Here is a 14404-nt window from a genome sequence, read left to right on the forward strand (position 1 = left end):
ATGGAAATATCCAGCAGAAGCCCTGAGACGAGTTTTGCTGGGAAGTCAGAATGTCATTCTTTCTGTTGCTAAGGAAACTCTCTCACAGAGGGCCTGCTTCCCTCCCCCATGGCCACCGAGCTTTCAGCCGCTCTCTGTTTCAAAGAAGCCTTTCTGTTTCCAGCCCTCTCCAGTTGTGCAATCAGACTGAGGAACATCTCTCCATCAGGCTGGACCGGGAGACCCCAACATCTGGGGGGGCTGTATTGATGTCTCCCCAGTGAGCTATTCAGAGCTGCTACTTTCAGCCAGTCTTCTCCTGGCTGTGATTGTCATGCTTGTGTTTTGATACCAGGGTGTAGTAGCCGCTTGTCTCGCACAGACAAGCACTTTAATATATCAGTGCTATACCCCCGACCCCCCCACCCCCCCACCCCTTCTGTGCCAAAGACATAGCCACATCAAGAAAGGGGGGGGGGGGGGAGCTAATGTGAGGACAAGTTGCAAGGAAAGCATTGTAAACACTAAACATTTCAGTCTGTCAGCGCCGAGCCAGAAGTGGAAATCACTGACACAAATAGCTGTTGTGTGGCTGCCTTCGAAATGACCCCTCTCAGTCTCCACGGCCACCTTTCCGACTGTGCTAGTTATCATGTAGGCTAACACATCAGGAGCTTAGTTTTAGATGATGTGTTCTTTGGCTCGCATCCACTGCCATGCATAAACCCCCTTTCACCTCAACTGAGCCGCTTCTCTCTCCCTGCAATTGCACAGAAACGCTCAGGTCATTCAATTACCACATCTCTGACTCTGCAATCATATTCTCAGCTGCTTTTGCTGGTAAAACATTTTCCCCCCAAAAAGTAAAAAATCAGTCCGTATCAATCAGTCACCAAAAGAATATGGGGGTGACAATAGTCAAGATGCACCGTGCTGCTCAAAGTTTTGATTTCATTCTTTTCCAATATTAAGTCTCACTCCAGCTGAAAAGCGTTTTGCTCCCGTGCTTCCCCTTTAAGTTTTCTGCAGAAAATCCAGTGTATAGGCCGGTGAATGTTTAAAATAAACAGCAGAGACACTGAATATTGCATGGAGAATTTTATTCACTTTTGAACAGTGAGATACACCCCGAATGTCTCATTTGCACTTGACAGGTTTAATTACATTGCAATTATACAGGATTATTCATAAGTAACAATATAATTATTGAATTTCACACATTTAGCAATTTGGTTTAGCTACAGAATTTATGTAAATATGCAATGCATGATTCAAAAGCCCAAATTTTTACTCTGAAATATAAAATACAGGGTAGATTCTTATGTAATCTTTGAACTGACAACAGTTAGTGTGATAGATCTTAACTAAGAAAAGACTTTCATATTGCATACATACATCCGAACACAGTGGAAAGGAAAGGAAAATCACTGACATTTATTATCATTCGTTTTCTGTCAGTTGATCTCTTTCCAATTAAATGGTTTTTTTGGGGGGGGTTTTGTATTATACATGCAGGATTCGAACAGAATGTCAGTTGTGCGCACGTCAGCACTGAAAGTGGCCGAGGCGAGATCTTCCGCTGATTTCTCCTAAGTGCATACATGCAGGCAGAAGAGATGCTGGCTGAGGGCTAAACAGGGAAAAGACAAAAATGACAGGGATTTCACCACCGAATCCTTTTAGCGGGCCACTGACACATGAAGAGAGAGAAAGGAGAGAAGAGGGAGTGAGGGAGGGAGAGAGAGGGAGGGTGGGGGGTGGGGGGGGAGAGTAGACAACCAATTTGTGAGTAATGCAACTAAAAACTGACAAGTGTAATTTCATCCATCTGGGCCGATGTGTAAAAAGCGCTGCTCTGAACATTCCCCATGATTCCCCCTGATTGATCTTCCCCCGGTCTGAAACACCTATTATTAGCCACGAGCCTAATAGCACCAGGATGGCTCAGCGCTCTCCCAGGGGCCAATTCTCCGGTCATCTGCCCCTCACTCACCACAGCTGTGGAAACCAACCAGGGAGAGGGTGGAGAGACAGGGGGAGGCGAGGAGGAGATGGAGCTGCCAAGAGGGGATGGAGGCGTACCTATTGGATGAAGGGTGTGGGAGGGAGGGAGGTGAGTGAAAGAAAAAAGGGGTGGGGGGGTGCGGGGGGAGAGGTTGAAGGGGAAAGGGAGAGAGGGGTAGAGTGGGCATGAAGAGAGAAATGAAGAGGAGAGAAGGGGGCAGGATGGAGAAGAGATGGAGACAGTGGCTGGACATGGATTGGGGGGTGGTGATGGTGTTGTGGGGGTTGGAGAACATAAGAGGAACTGAGAGGAGGTGGGGGACACAAAGAGAGACAAAGTTATTCACAGGTATTTATCTTCCTTAAAAAAAAATCAATCAATCTCACTTTTGCCAAAAGTTGAAATGAAAAACATGCCACCGTATATTTATGCCCGTTTTAATTTTTCAGCCTGACCCATAATCATCTTTCAACTTCCAGGTGAGGAAGCTGCACTTACGCACTGAAAAGGTTAAGCACAAAGAACGATTGTCTGTTTTAAATTGAATGAAAACTCCAGCCTATCAGGTCGTTTTAGCGTTGATTGTAAAGTCTCAGTGCTTAAGGAAAGCACTGAGATCTGTATTATCCTTAAGCAATAACACTTCATTATTTGTCACTCTTTATATATTATTTTTGATTTTAAGCATTTCAATAAATCTTCTATAACCAGAAAACCCATAAGTTTGAGCTTTTGTTGTTCATTAGCAACACTTAATCGTATTTATATCTACTTAAAATTGTATTACAGTCTTTTACAAACATACTGCAAATCAGTGGCTCATATGGTAACCTTAGAGCTGACACTTAAATCATAAAATGTGATACATTTTTTAATAACCCCCCTGACAGTGTCAGATATGTTTGCAAGCAGTGATGATAAAAGTCAATGTTCAAGGTCCCAATGCCAGAGCTGCCATCCGGATGCCCCAAGGTTAGATGTCAACAATAAGAAAGTTTGCACGAAACACAAAGCTGAATGAGAAATGTTGATTGCTGTCTGCCCGTTTTTTTGGGTAATTTTTTTTTTGTTTGCGATGGGTTGAGGTCAGAAGTCATCTGTTAATCGCCCCTTCAGTCTCTTTGATTGAGTGAGCCCTCAGGTGAGGCGTAATGCATTTTCAAGGGCAATGATGACAATAATTGGCTACCTTCACTTCACCAAAATGGACAAAGTCCTAAAAATGTCTCCACTCAAATCTGACAGTTCATTGCAAATGAAAATAAAGCCTGCGAAGGTTTACCAGGCGATGAATTAATAGCTGTGATATTATGAGGCTGGCTATAACCATGATCTCCTGGCCAGATTATTAAGTTGATCTGTGGTCTGTGGTTTTTGTTAACTCAGAGGACACTGGACACTGCTCACTAGTATTTCACAGCAGTGTAAATGCATGGCGTTGTTGGGGTGGGCTTTGCATCCATGTGCCTGCTCCATATTTTAAGGAGTTTGTGTGTTTCATTATTTATTTTTTTTGTTTTTTTTGTGTGTGTTAGATATAATTACATATTAAATAATTGGCTTCAGAGTAATTTAGAGAAGCTTGAGATTAATGCAATGGCTGTATCGCTGAGTGTAGCAATAATAACAAACCCAGGAGGGCCAAGATATGCACAAAGGGTCTGATAATGATTATAGGGATGTTTGATTTATATATATATGTATATAAAATATGTAACATTTTATCTAAATAAAAGCAAAATCTTTATAAAGGTTTTAGCTTTAAAACTATATTTCAGGAATAATTTCTGCAAATGAAAAAAAAGCAGATTTTTTACAGATTTTTTAAAAGATTTTACACTTTTATCCACATTCACCTCATCCGAGGAAGCCTGTGTGTTTCTTGCAGGAACACGACCATATTTCTTAATAATAATAACAATAAAGCTACACTTAATCCACTGAGTTACACAAACTCTCTGTGAGCACAAAACCTTAAAAAAAAACCCCAAGGCCTACGAGAGCAGCAGGTTTCAGGTAGGAGTGTCCAAAGGTTCAGCAAAGGTGCGCACCACCTATCACCTGACAGGCTCCTGCTAAGAAGCAGCAGAGAATGAGACGGGCTCTGCCAGCGCACTAGATTTCACCAGGTGTGACTCCCTTTCTCCTCACTTTCCTTCCACTTCAGCTCACACTGTGCTCTTAAATTTCACGCTCTTTTATTTTGCAGTCGGTGTCGGCTATTGTGAGCAGCACCTCCTTCAGCGGGGCATTCATCTCTATACGTGAGCCAGGACTTTCCTGTTTGAGGGCACGCTATTTGGTTATTAGCTTGCACCGTGTGCATTGGGGATATGTGTTGTGGGTGTTTTCTAAGGAGCAGTTTTATCTGCATGTATAGCCCCAACAACAGGATTAAAAAAAAATGAGGCTCATTTTCTTATTTCTTACAAAGTTGAATCCTGTAAAAGACTAAATATATGTGCATATGTGCATATTTGTAGTCTAATATAACAAAAACATATTTTAAATATTCCTTTTGTTAGATTCATCTTATTTCCCAAGCAGATGAAGCTTATCTTATATGTTAGTGGGATTTTAAATGCTTAAAATCCCTTCATTTGGCCTGCCTGTGCTCTAAATCTGAGCATTATTGGACACATGTGTGTTGTGATCCACAGTTTAGACACACAGATTTAAATTTCTTTCTCCATTCTGTGGCTAAAACATCCTTTTCATCCCTCACATCTGTAAATGAGATTAGGTTCCCTAAGTGGCCACACTTTATTAAGAAGCCAACCATTTTAATGATTATTTCCCAAACAACAATACTGCTGTGTGCTACAGCCTTTTTTATTTTAATTTTTATTTTATCGTACTAGAGAACTCCTGCAAGGACGGACCAAGTTGTGATGGGATGTTTAGTGTCCACGAACAATTTATGATACCCCTTCCTAAAGGTTCACCATAATCCGTGTGACATTTCTCCATCCATCAGACTGCATGCCACATATGACGCGCACCGGTGGCGCGCTCAGACTCTGTGGAGGTTGCAAAAACCACCTGCCTCCTCAGACACAGACACTAAACCCTCCTCCTGCACCGCTGGCCCCTCAAACACTGACACGTAAAGCATACATTTAATTATATCACCTCAACGAAAATGATTTAATTAAGTTTGTAGCACGTTATTTAGATTCATATTATTTTTTAGATCAGGCGCAGTAGAATACCTACTATATGAACTGCAGAAGTGATTAACGTGATAATAATGACGAGGACCGTGACGATAATAGTAGCAGCAGCATAAATGTTATTATTAATAATAATAAGATAAGATAAGATATATTTTCCATACATGCTGTATATAAATATATAGCTACCAATTTAAGGAACGTGTATATAATTATATTTCGCTCTTTAATCTGCATCTTTTTTTCTGTAAAGTTTGCTCTTCATTTGTGCCTAATGGCCAAACATTTCAGGAGTTTGCTTAATGCTCCTCGTTGTCAAGTTTTCTTTACTAATTTCTGTCTTTCATTCTTTTTTCCCCCTTTCTCCTCTCTGTCACGACAGATGAAAAGGCGCTCTGATTATTCCAGAAGGTTGGGAAATAAATGATTGTCTTTGAAGTAGGCCCGGGCCTTGGACTACATTAGAAGCCAAGCATGTGATTTGCAACTGTTGAAGTAAAACCTTCACTCTGCTACAGAAAAAAAAAAAAGGAAAAATGAGGAGGGTGGCTTCTCGGCAAAAGAAAATGGTATCTTTGTTTGCTCCCCTTTGTTTATCAGGGGATTCTTTCTCATTTCCCCCCCTTTTTTTTTCATTTTTACTAATTCATTTCAATGGCTTTCAAACTGGAAAATGGAAATGTTGCTCCTGCCCTCTATTTCGGCGGCAGCGTCCTGGCAACAGAGCAATTTTCTATCATCAGGGATAAACGGCATCGAACAGTACATTCTGATAAAAAAAAAAAAGGAAAGAAAGAAAAAAAGCCCATGATTGCTGGCCTTCCTGTCTGTCATCTACCGACCAAATCCTCTCCTTCAAGACCGACCACTGTGCTGTCAGACCTAATAATGTCGCGTATTAAGTCGAGAGAGGGGGGAAAGGGGGGACTACATGCACCCCCGGTTCTCACTAGTCTTATTTGTCACCAACATTAAATTCAGATCAACTTTTTGTATGTAGCTCCTTTGTTATTTACTCCTTTGTACAGGAACAGTGAGTTAGGCGTGTGCTCGCCGAGTTATAGCGTAACAGCCTAAAATAAAACAAACTGCTATATTGTTAATTCTTCGCAACAAATGCCCTAAGCAGCCTTCTGCAGTCTTCCTTATTATTATTATTATTATTATTATTATCATTATTATTATTATTATTTTACTTTCATCGCGTTATCAAATTCAGTGGCTTTGAGGCCGTTTTCATTAATCCAGTTACGCTTCACCAGCTCGTTTGCCTTCGTATTTTGCCACCATTTCAGAAGCAAACGAGCAAATATAAACACCATATGACTGGTGCAGGAAACTAAGCAATGCAATCACTCAGGTGGACCTAAACATTCAATATAGGAAGGCGACAAAAGAAACAAGCGGTCTTAATTAGAACATGGGCCCTAAGTGGGTCCAGTGCAGCTTCAGTTGTGCCAAATTAAATCCATTAGTCTACGAGAGGCTGTGAAGACTCAGTGATGCAAGCCTGTGCTTATTTGTGGTCATTTAGCTCAACTACGATGGGTCCATCTGAAGGCCGTTGCCTGCACCTGGGGGCCATCCATGCATGTGCCAATTTTGCTATTTAACCGAGAGATAATGCAATCCTAATTTATGATGCAAAAGTTATGGTAAACAGTCGTCTGCCTGGCAGCGCTTGGTTATCTTTATAGCAAAACCACACTCATTTTTCTCGGTGTAGTTGCACGTTTTTACAAATCACATCAAAGCCTGGCGTAAGCGAGTTTGCATTAGTGCGCTGTGCGCAATTTGCGTGCGTAAAAGCGTCGAGCCGCCATTTGGACACGGATGAACTGTACTGATCGGTGATCGTTTTCGGGCGGTGTGTGTGTGTGTGTGTGTGTGTGTGTGTGTGTGTGTGTGTGTGTGTGTGTGTGTGTGTGTGTGTGTGTGTGTGTGTGTGTGTGTGTGTGTGTGTGTGAGGGCGGTTTGCTCCAGTGAATCCAGTTACAATGAACCACGTTATGCTGACAGCTGTGTGTGGCATGCATCTGCGCTTCTCTTTTGCCACTTCCCGCCCTTCGCACGGCAGAGATGGAGAGCAGTCGACGCCTGGCTGTCTGTGAAGCGCCAGTGGCTTTGCGCTGTGGAGAAGGGAGACATGTTGTTTAAGTGCCACCCGGTGTCTTTCTGCAGTGACTTGCCTCAGCGTCCTCAACCGCTCCTAGTCCCTGGGAAGCCAAAGAAGTGGCTTTCCATGGGAGCCAGTCAATAGCTGTTAGTGGGACCGACCGCAAACACCCAGCCTCTCATTTACAGTTATGACCTATGTTCTGTTGGAACTCTGTGTTAACGCTCAGATACGATTAACACGTGTGGCCAGATAGACTGAAAAAGACACGCGGTGCTAAAACAGGCAGTGACACGCATTCAGAAAGAGGTGGGGAGATCACATTTACGCATGTATAGATCACCTTATCCACAAGCGTGCTGATATTACCAATTTAGGTTATGTCCTATCGGCTGTGTTAACCACAACATGCCGTTAAGTTCCACCTGTAAATGCAAGCGTGCAAATCTTCTCAGTTTCCATGTACTGCCGTCACAGACAGTGGATGTTAGGGGAAATCCCAGGCCTGATACAGACCCGGCGTTTGGATATTGGAGTGATTTTAAAGAGTCATTCATCAGCGTTTATAAGACAGCAGGAAATAAAGACCACTTCTGTTAAACCAGCACGGCCATTGATTGTGCTGAAGGTCAATCATCTACTTAGGGACAAAGTGATTTCTAGATTTGCAGCTGAACGCTGCTCATTTTGTGATTGACATTTTGTCGAGCTGAAATATAAAATAATTTTTCTCCAGAATAAGGCCATGAACTTGTATAATCCAAGATTAACCGGAGACATGATACAGCAGGTAAAGAATGACTCAAGGGTGTCATTTTTAAAATATATAATTTTTATAGGATAATTGTTTTTGCTTCTGTTCTTTTTAGTAATAAAGTACAATTAAAGTTTTTTTAAACAGTCCACTGATTACATGTTATATGGGTCGCTGTTTGCAATCAGACACGGCTGTCAGCACGCGTGCAAAAAGCCCAGATCTTAAACATTTCAAAAACACCAAGGTCGAGTATGTCATGTTCTCTCCATTCAAGCAAATCCGTCCTTTCACCACTTCACTTAATCTCGGTGTGCACAGAAACACGCCTGCAGGGACGTCGAGACTTTGACATTACCCGCACAGTCATCTTAATCTTAATAATTCCGACGGTGGCGCGCTTGTGATGCTGCAAAAAAACAAAACAAAACAACAACAACAAAACCTGGGGAATGAAGATGTCTCATATAACGAAGGCTGGGGTTTTAAGTCCGCGGGGAAGCGGCTAACATCACTGCAAAGCATGTTCGTGTTTGTAGTAGGACTCAAAGGCGATTAGAAAAGCTATCGGATCTGGTTTCTCCTCTGCGTGTCCAAGTGGAACACGGGCAGGGGAATTGGCCACTATGCTAGATCACTGAGGGGTGACCAAGGTGGGCTGACTCATTCCAGGTCTGCGAGGCCACACTCTTTGCTTAAAATAGCGAATTACAAGAGGCAATAAAATCATTCGTCAATGTCAGCAAAAGAAGCTCTTACCTGCAGCCCTCCCGACGACAAAAGAGCAACTCTGATTAATCTGAATCAGACTCGCTTAATCTAAAGGACTCTCCAGGAATAAAACAAATCCATGTGGATGCCTTCGGCTGCAACACATCCCTGCCTCTGTGCTCCCCTCCTTGCTCCGCTGCTGTAAAATGATTATCCGGCTGGGTTGTGCACTTTTAAATCCCACAAAGTAAATAACAACCGTAGCTGACGATAATAGCAAGGTACCAAGTTCTTGTTACAGAAAAGGAGAAAATTGAAACTAAACGCTGCATTTAGACAACCATTTTTGATAAGAGGATAATTGAGGCCACACTGGCGTATAATTAGGGGATAATTTATGCTATATCCACTTTTATTCCACCCTCCCAAAATAAATCCAGTCCATAATCATTACAGGCGAATTGTTCTTAATTTTATAGCTGCAATTTGAGTAAAGTGTGGCCGCTAATCAAATAGGTTTTCGTAGTAACTTGATTGCAACCATAATTATTTTGCGTCGCCTTTTTTTTTTTTTTGTTAAATCGCTAAATGCCACATTGCGTGGAAAAAAATGCTGAAAGTGGTGCAAAACATGATTTGAATACCTATTGCATTATTATAAGCGGAAATAGCATTTTATTCTTATTTGCTACTCGAACATGGCAGCCCTTGGAGACAAACTGTATAATTTACATATATTGAGGACCCTATCAGGCCTCATATTGCAACAGGGATAAAAGACACTGTCAGTTTATCCGGGTATCCACCCTTCTATCTGCAAAATAACCTATTGTACCTCAGGCATATTGTTATTTGATGTGTCACATGTACGGTATTTTGAATTGTCTGAGGATCCTTAATCATATGGTCAGTAGCCCCGGGAAAAAATGAACAGTTATAATATATGTTACTTTCAGAGCAGAAGAGGGTGGGGTTTGAAGAGGGGGACAGCTCATTAGGCAAACATCAAAGCAAATACTACACTGCAAAAAACAACAAAAAAAGTGTTTTTCTTATCAAATAGGCTGTCAAGATAAAAAATAAAAATGAAAAAGTTAAATGAAATTAAGAATAACAATTCAAGTCTAAGATAAACTTTCGCTCACTTCCAGATCTACTCCACCTGTTCCAGGTGTTTCCTTGGCATTAAACGCGTCACTCTCCCGCTATAGGCATTAATATTTTAAGTGTCACAAAATGTAAAAACCTTAAAAGAGCCACATAGTGCAGCTGGGATTATTCTTTACTCTTTTATAAATTTGACTGAAAAATCCTTTTTCAAATAAAATTATTGCTGGTTTGAGGAGATTGGTGTTAATAGTATTATTTTTTTTTAATGTAGGGTAAAATAATTCAGTTTCGGTTTGAAATCGATTCAGCTATTCCCGAACACGTGTTTGTGTGATGCTTTCCTATATGCAATTACTTCCTCGGCAAATGAGGACCTAAAGCCAGAAAAGTAAATAGGGGAAACGTAAAGACTGCCCGCTTCAGATTAAATCAAAGTGCACGCTATATGTTGCGCGTCGCGCGTAATTTGGAGTTTGGGTTAAAAAACAAAATCGACTCGGCAGTTTCCAAAAGAGCGGAGGTTTTTTTTTCTCTCTCCCTTTTTTTTAAACGTGTGGGGCTTGTCTGTAGGAATTAGGCGTCTTTCCCACCACATATTATTTCCCCCATAGTTGTGGTGGGAGCTGGTAAGGTGGGTTAACTCCAGCTCAAGTCTCCGTGAAGCGCAGAGCAGTGATGACGTTGGGTTGGATGACCAATCGGGAGGCGCTGCCCTTTGGAGACAAACCATTTTACTTGTAGTGTCTGCATCAAGTCTGGAAGCAAGGGCTCAATTTTAACAGAATCCACCTTAAAATCTCTCCCTTAACTTATGCCTACCTTCCACCACTTTGAGTGAGAATATCACAGGACAAGGGGGGGGAAATAAAGACGCCTCTGGAAAAATCGGGTGTTAATAGGACAATATCTGCTCGCGGTGGAGAGAGGGGAGAGAGACAACAGCACAGCGAGAGAGAAAAAACCGATTTGGTCTTGAGAGAGAGGGGGGTGAGTGCTCTCAAGGCAGAAAATTCGATGATGACCATGACTACGATGGCTGACGGTCTGGAGGCTCAGGACTCGTCCAAGTCTGCTTTCATGGAGTTTGGACAGCAGTCGCACTCACAGCAGAGCTCCCCATCGATGGGCAGCGGCCACTACCCGCTGCACTGTCTCCACTCCGGCTCACACTCTCACCACCAGCACGACAACACCCCGTACCCCGGGAGCAACACCTACAACAGGTCGTTACCTTACCCTTACGTGAGCCATCCACACCACAGCCCGTACCTGCCGTCCTATCACAACAACATGGGAGGACAGACAAGGTTAGACGGCACAGGTAAGACACCCGCGTTTTTCGCCAGCCAAATGGAAAATGCACCACAGCGTGCTCGACAGTGCCATTAGAGCATACCTCCTTCTTCTTCGTTTTCTTTTCTTTTCTTTTTTTTAGTGCGGGTGGTCCACAGTGGGGATCGAACATTTCTCCATGCCAGCCTCGTGGTGTCATGCCCAAATCACCGCACGGCCGCTCCAAATTCGGGAATTATCTTTCGAGCGTAGGCGGGCGATCGCGAAAATTGTGCGTAAATGGCACCGGATAATTCAAGATCCAGCCTTCTTTTTCTTCCTCCGCCGTCCCCTCCTAGCACTCCCTTCGGTTCCCCCACAAAATCTGCTTCAAATGCCCGGGGTGTGATCATGTCGACCGTGCAATCCTCACCAACTACTCGTGGAAATTAGGCCCGCACGCCTTGAATGTTGTAATTAGCATTTAATTGACATGTCATTACCAGCAATATCCTAAATATGACAGCGTATGAGGATTGCGGGCTGCCTCGGCGCTTAAAGCCAACGAGGGAGAGAGAGATGTCAGCGTTTATCAGCCAGAATTTTCATTGTTTTTTTCTCACATTGTTTGTCCCCCCTCGATTTACTCTTTACCGCAACTATATATATTTTTTCAGCGTGCTTCCTGCACACAAATGAACGCGTACAGCGTGCCTGTGGGCTTGAACAATAATAATAACGTTTGCTTGTTTTTGTTGCAGAGCAGCAGAAGACGACAGTGATCGAAAACGGGGAGATTCGTTTTAACGGCAAAGGCAAGAAGATTCGCAAACCTCGGACAATTTATTCCAGTTTGCAGCTTCAAGCACTGAACCACCGTTTCCAGCAAACACAGTACCTCGCTTTACCGGAGCGCGCCGAGCTGGCCGCCTCTCTAGGACTGACGCAAACACAGGTATGAGGAGAAACGCGCACTGCTTTACATTTTAACACTGCCTCCAGAAACAAAATGTACTGTATCAGTTTGGTAATTTTAATAAACGTTGTATTTTGATTTCTCACTTTATTAATCTTGTGTGCTTCTATATTTTGTATATTAATTATATTAAAAGACGAAATGTTGCGTAAATACAACTGACCTCCATGTGGGATCTTTATCCTTAACTAACGGCGCGCGCCCCTCTCGTCCTCTCCCGCAGGTAAAAATTTGGTTTCAGAATAAAAGGTCAAAGTTCAAGAAGCTGCTGAAGCAAGGCGGTAACCCGCACGAGAGCGAGCCCATCCCGGGCTCCCTGTCCCTGTCCCCGCGCTCTCCGAGCATCCCCCCAATCTGGGACGTGTCGGCCTCATCCAAAGGAGTAAACATGCCGGCCAACAGCTACATGCCCGGCTACTCTCACTGGTATTCCTCCCCACATCAAGACTCAATGCAGAGATAGACTGACGACGAAAGCAAGGTCAGGGAGCCTGTCTTGGAGAGGCCTCCGGATCTCGGCAATGCAGTTTCCAACGTAGCCTACAATTTGTGTCAGCTCAGAAACTGGATGCTGGAGAGGAGCAGGCAACAACAACAACAACAACAACGAAAAAAAGCCCCCTCTCTCTTCCACTCCTTTGCTGAAGGATGAGACACAGCCAAGCCTCGGTGTGTGATGATGATGACACAAACAAGGGAACTAACCATTTTTAGCGTACATGGCTGTTCAGTGGGCTCGCATTTGTTATGCTTTCATTCTTGTCACCATCTGAACCGTCAATATACCAAATATTATCAGTGACATTTTAGCCACTTTGGACAAAGACTGCTCACACTCTCTATGCGCTGCTGTGGCGCCCAGAAACCTTTTTTTTTCTTTTGCCATGGTGGACTGCTTTTTTTTTTCAAAATTTTCTTCCTTCAATTTTTTTCCCTCCCTGATTGTTTCTCCAACATGCAAAACCAAGCAAATTGTCTGTCTGTAAATATAATCTGCGATTTTAGTTGTACATACACTTTTTATGTTTTGTCAGATTGAGTAAACGGTGACTCAAAAACAGACTCCTGCTGTTCCATGATTTCAAAAAAAAAAAGAAGAAGAAGAAATGGGTGGGGGTGGGGGGAAGAAGAAAAAGATATTCATTTTAATCTAGGCCTTTTTGTGCGTCATATTGGGCCAACATCACGTCCAAAAAAGGGCCTATTTCCCGTCTCCCTGGTGTGTGCAAGCTCAGAGCAGACAACACGAGCATAAGTTAATGACACGGTGCTCACTGAAAAGCCCATTTCACTAGAGTAAACATTTTAAATAAATCCAATGAATGAAAAACTCCACAGTATATAGATTTATCAAACGCACTCAGCACCAGAGGAAATTAACTTACCCTCAACCCGCCGCTGCCTACATTCACCTCGAAAGACATTTGCTCCAGGTCCAGCTTATCTTGTCATTTTCACCCTCAATTATTAGAAGTATTGACAAAATGTTTTCTCCCTTCTCTCCGTCCTAATGCAGGCCGTTAAATGCCAAGCTCCGCGGGATCGATGCTGAACAAAGCAGCCAGCTGCAGCGGCGTTCAATATGAAGGAGATATTTGGGACAATTTGTGGGTTTTTATCCAAGTGAGGCTTTTTTTCTCTCTCCCCCATTCTCATAAATGCAGACATAATTAGGGTAATTTTTGATGTAGCCCGCTGATTACAGCGTTTTTACCGTCAAAGATAATTACCTGTAATTTTCTACCACTTTTAATACTAAAAGGCATCTTTATTTGGATTTGAGGTAGCACAGATGGAACAAAAGGGAAAATTATTCGGTTATTCATATACAAATTGCTGAGAAGAGTGAGCGCTCGGGATATTATCTGAAATTACAACGCTGAAAAGCTTCATGCAGCTGTCAAGTCGCGGATGTCCCACTGGCGCACATTCAGCATACCTGGGCCCCCAGGCTGGGGCCTATCTGCTCCTGGGCCATGATCGGGCTGCAGGGAGCCGAAAGCAGCAGTCGAGTAAACATCAACAGAGCTCATAAATACGCAGTCGCGCATATTCAGCACCAGAAAATGACGATTTTTAATGGCTTTGATGAGTTTCAGATAGATAGATAGATAGATAGATAGATAGATAGATAGATAGATAGATAGATAGATAGATAGATGGATAGAGCTACAGTAGATGGGGGTGGGGAGTGAGAGATGTGTCACTTGCTCTGCGATGCTCACACTTCTCACATAAAAGCTGCAAGCACTGGACAACATTTCATACAAATTTTCATACAAATTGTACCACATTAAATCTCGAAAAG

The 14404-nt window shown here is 42.8% G+C and overlaps 1 protein-coding gene and 1 long non-coding RNA gene across 2 annotated transcripts; one reads left to right on the top strand and one right to left on the bottom strand.

The window, feature by feature from the left end:
• Positions 1-1387: 1387 nt before the first annotated feature.
• LOC146683309 (uncharacterized) lies at positions 1388-11610 on the bottom strand. Its single transcript, XR_014917391.1, has 3 exons — positions 11245-11610; positions 8787-11125; positions 1388-2287 (listed from the first exon to the last, which is right to left on the bottom strand). It is a non-coding gene; the product is annotated as an uncharacterized LOC146683309 (long non-coding RNA).
• On the top strand, positions 10862-13159 carry dlx6a (distal-less homeobox 6a). Its single transcript, XM_085445426.1, has 3 exons — positions 10862-11169; positions 11882-12075; positions 12320-13159. Exons 1-3 carry the CDS (start codon positions 10863-10865, stop codon positions 12557-12559), a joined length of 741 nt encoding a protein of 246 aa, XP_085301552.1. The 5' UTR covers position 10862; the 3' UTR covers positions 12560-13159.
• Positions 13160-14404: the final 1245 nt, after the last annotated feature.

Source organism: Copadichromis virginalis, linkage group LG22 (genome assembly GCF_057382275.1).
Source record: "Copadichromis virginalis isolate Kocher_CV1m ecotype Utaka linkage group LG22, C_Virginalis_male_GT1.1, whole genome shotgun sequence".
Taxonomy (NCBI): domain Eukaryota; kingdom Metazoa; phylum Chordata; class Actinopteri; order Cichliformes; family Cichlidae; genus Copadichromis; species Copadichromis virginalis.